This window comes from Mya arenaria, chromosome 11 (assembly GCF_026914265.1).
Source record: "Mya arenaria isolate MELC-2E11 chromosome 11, ASM2691426v1".
NCBI lineage: Eukaryota > Metazoa > Mollusca > Bivalvia > Myida > Myidae > Mya > Mya arenaria.
The window spans coordinates 41,708,660-41,712,483 of NC_069132.1; the positions used below are offsets into that span (position 1 = coordinate 41,708,660).

At 33.5% G+C, this 3,824-nt stretch overlaps 1 protein-coding gene across 1 annotated transcript; it reads left to right on the forward strand.

Moving 5' to 3' along the window:
- The first annotated feature begins 579 nt into the window (after positions 1-579).
- LOC128209545 (G-protein coupled receptor moody-like) lies at positions 580-3,186 on the forward strand. Its single transcript, XM_052913619.1, has one exon. The coding sequence runs from the start codon at positions 1,036-1,038 to the stop codon at positions 2,056-2,058; it is 1,023 nt and encodes a 340-aa protein (XP_052769579.1). The 5' UTR covers positions 580-1,035; the 3' UTR covers positions 2,059-3,186.
- Positions 3,187-3,824: the final 638 nt, after the last annotated feature.

The window sequence follows — 3,824 nt, forward strand, 5'->3', positions numbered from 1 at the left end:
AAATGATAGAACAATCATGTCATGTCATTGCTGATATATATGTAAGAAACGTGATGTATCACCGGTAAGCGGAACATAATTGAACCATTCATCATTTATAGTGTTGAATAATTCAATAGATGGTTTTCTTTTTATATCGGCTAACAATGAGAGATCTAAAACGATTTTAATTGATGTTTTTTTGTGGCCATTATCTTTAAGGAGATACAGATGCATGGGCGATACTTTGTCGCCATAGGAAAGAAATGTGCTTTTGTTAGGAATGTTTTTTTCCAAAATAGGGCATAAACATATCATATCGGAGCGATGTCACACAGTTGTGTTCAACCATACGATTTTTATGAGTTAAGAGAACTGTTGTACTTATCCAGGGATTTATCATAAGTGTCGAGAAAATTGTTATATATCTGTGCTGAATTTAAAAAAGACGAAATCAAACTGTTCTTTTATGTCATGACATTTCCGACAATGATTAATACTCTTGATAAAGAAAAGTTTGTATGATAAGAAGACTTAACTTTTATGTACAAAAATGATATTGATAAGATATAATATTTTCTGTTTGTATTTTTTAGAATAACCTCAAACAAGACAAGTGAAGCTGTAATCATCCGATGTCCACAAAAAAATGGAGAACGTATGCAGAGAAGGACGGAACGCGAATTGAATATTATTAAATTATTTATTTGAAAGTGCTAGTGTTAAAACGTTACGATACTGGAATTTTGGGAATTTCGTTTGTTTCCTGAAATGTTTAGGAAAAACACATCCGGAATTAGTGCATTCAAAATGGGAATATTTCAAACATATTTGCCAATTATTTAAAAGGCCTTGATTACCCTGGATTGGTTACTCAACATATATATATGATACTTCACCATAACATTGTTGAATGATTGGACGCCACGTCATTGGATTGCTTGCAACCATATATGTTTTAAAGGATTCGTGAAAGCCAAAAGTGAACTGAAATTTGCAAATGATATTTATAACATCTGTTCAACATCACAATTACATATCATCATCGAGGGAGATATGAATAAGATGGTAAACAATGCGGCATCGGGTGACATATATCGCACTTCATCGAATTTTGATGACGGGAGCTCCAGTGAGACGCATTGTTTTGAATGGTGGTGCTTTCAACATAAAGCTTTAATTGTTCTGGAATCCCTCACCATCATTCTCTGTCTAGTGGGTAGCTTTGGAAATTTAGTAACCGTACTTGCCATATTATTCTCCAGCCTCAGATATTGTGTAAACTGTATCTTGATAGGCAGTCTCAGCTTTGCAGGATTTTTGTACTGCTCATTGATAATGTCAGTACAAGCAGTATTTTATCATAGGAAATCCAGAAACATACCGCAGATCTTCTGCTCTGCCACAGGAGGCATTCGCTATACTCTGTCCGGAGTGATAATGGCACATTTAGCTGTCATAGCATTGTATTTGTTTCTTAATTTTGTTTATATCGACAAGTACAGATACATGTCAAAAGTACGGCAACTTATAATTTCTCTTCTTGTTTGCTGGGTGGTGCCTTGTTTTTTCACCATACCTCCTACAATTGGGGTGTGGGGTGCATTCCAATTTCAGACCCAGATTCTCTCATGCACATTTGACAAAAGTGCTGACCAAAGCAACAGAGTTGTCATGGTAACCGCTGGCTTTATAATACCATGTATTTTTATCATTTATTGCTACGCTCGTATTGGATGTACCGCTTACAATAACTTCAAACGTGTACGTCGATGGCAGGGCAACTCTCCCAAGTCAAAAGCTATACGGATTTCAACAATGATGATGTGTATATTTCTACTATTTTTCGTCAGTTCATTTCCCTTCTTTGTTTTAAATGTAATAGATAAAGAATTCAAACACCCAATTCACCACATTTGGACAACTATGTTTGGTTGGGTGGTGTACTGTTGTAATCCTGCAGTGTATTCATTGATGGACAAAAACTTCAGGAGGGCGTACAGGAAGATTTTGATGCGTTCTAGTGAAAACGATTCCGTGTGGAGAACCGGAGGTACACAGACAATAACTTATGTTTAGATTTATATTATTATAATTACTGTAATGCCATTTCACACAGAAACATTGTGTCCGCTCCTGGTGATTTGAAGATAAAATCGTCATGATTAAGGTTTAGTTTTTCACATAAGTATTTATGTAATCATTCTTAAATTTTCTCCAATAAGTTCGAAAACCAGACGCGTTTCGATTTCTGAGAAGATTCTTTTAGTATATTTAAGTTCCCCCAATTTGACGTATAATATGTCGATGTGATATAAAAAGAAATAAGGTGTACGATCTATTGATTGAACTTAAATTTAATCACAAGCTTACTGATAAACTATCTGAAATAGTACATGTATAACGACCCTTGTACAAAGGTGGGATACATGGTAACGATTTTGTTAAAGGAAGAGAAAAAATATTATTCAACCTAGTCATACTGTATGAAATATTAGCTGAAATGTGTTAAACATGCCGCTTTAATTTATCGATATTGATTTTTTTTAAAAGAATTATAATTACAACTGTAGAAGCATGTGACATTTTTGTTTAGAATTCAGTCATCTTGATATGTTGGAGTTATGTACAAACCGCGTTTCTTTTACATACACGGTTTCCTTTTTCCGCTAGAATATGACTTTTGTGTTAATTTTCCTTCCACTTATTGAATGCACTTGGCCATAAAGACGTTCAACATTAGAAAATACTGACGGTGGCGGAACATTAAACTGTTTACATTTGAATGTCTGGTTCCAAAAACCCTAGAACTGCAGTGCTATTCCGGTATACATGTTGTTGTTTTTTTCAAATTGCTCTTACCTCAGGCATTAAAAATGCATGGGTATTAAGCTATTTAGAGAAATCACAGGGTAGATGCAGTTTTATTTAAGTTCATATCATTAAATTTCGGAGTTTTATATTTTTAAGCGCTTTAGCTCTGAAGTGTTAATATAGAAGAACACATAAAAAAGCGGAACTTTGTGTGACAATGTAGTGCTGTTAATTGTTACTTCTTTGTATTGCATTAGTTTGTTGACTGAAGGAGATGAATATGAATGCATAATACAATATATGTTTATCATTATAACCGTTATTGTATATATTTTTCTTTCAGTTGTTACGGTGTATGTAGAACTGAACTATTATCTGTTTGTTTGACTGTGGTCAAAGGTTAATGCTGTTCTGTTCGTATATAGATTTGTAAATTAAAGACAACACTACGTTACAAAATCTTTTTTCTTCTATTAACTCGTTATTCAATGTAATAGTGTGACACCATGTTATAGTTCCAGTTTCCATAAGATGAATTGTGATATTTTTTATCATAAAACATGACATATTTTACACAATTATTGCTTAAAAAAGAAACCAAAAAGATGCCAAATCCGGTAAAAAATATTCTGATACGATACCAATATTGCATTATGCCTATATCATTGTAGAGTAATTGCAAAATATATGAGTCGGTTTGACCCCGAACTTCTTGCACAAAATCTTCTTAGCTAACAAATACAATGATGGTACATGAGCAATGTCCAGTAGCAGGAAGTCAAATTAAAGCTGTTCCTTTTAAGAGGAACATTCTTTAAGGCATCATAAAGCGTAAACAAGAGGCATACAACGTCACAAAAAATATATTTTACTAAACTTTAGTTATTAATAGATGTTGTTGCTACCGCTTTGCAATGTAAGTGAAACAGAGAGTTCACAAATGTCATATGTTGAGTCGTTATATCTTTCCCAAAGAACCAAGTTTTATTCCTTACTGTGGCGGTGTTTTTATTTTAGCCACATTGATTTTA

Excerpts from the sequence above, each read along its gene's own strand:
- LOC128209545 (XM_052913619.1), top strand. The coding sequence starts at position 1,036 with ATGAATAAGATGGTAAACAATGCGGCATCGGGTGACATATATCGCACT.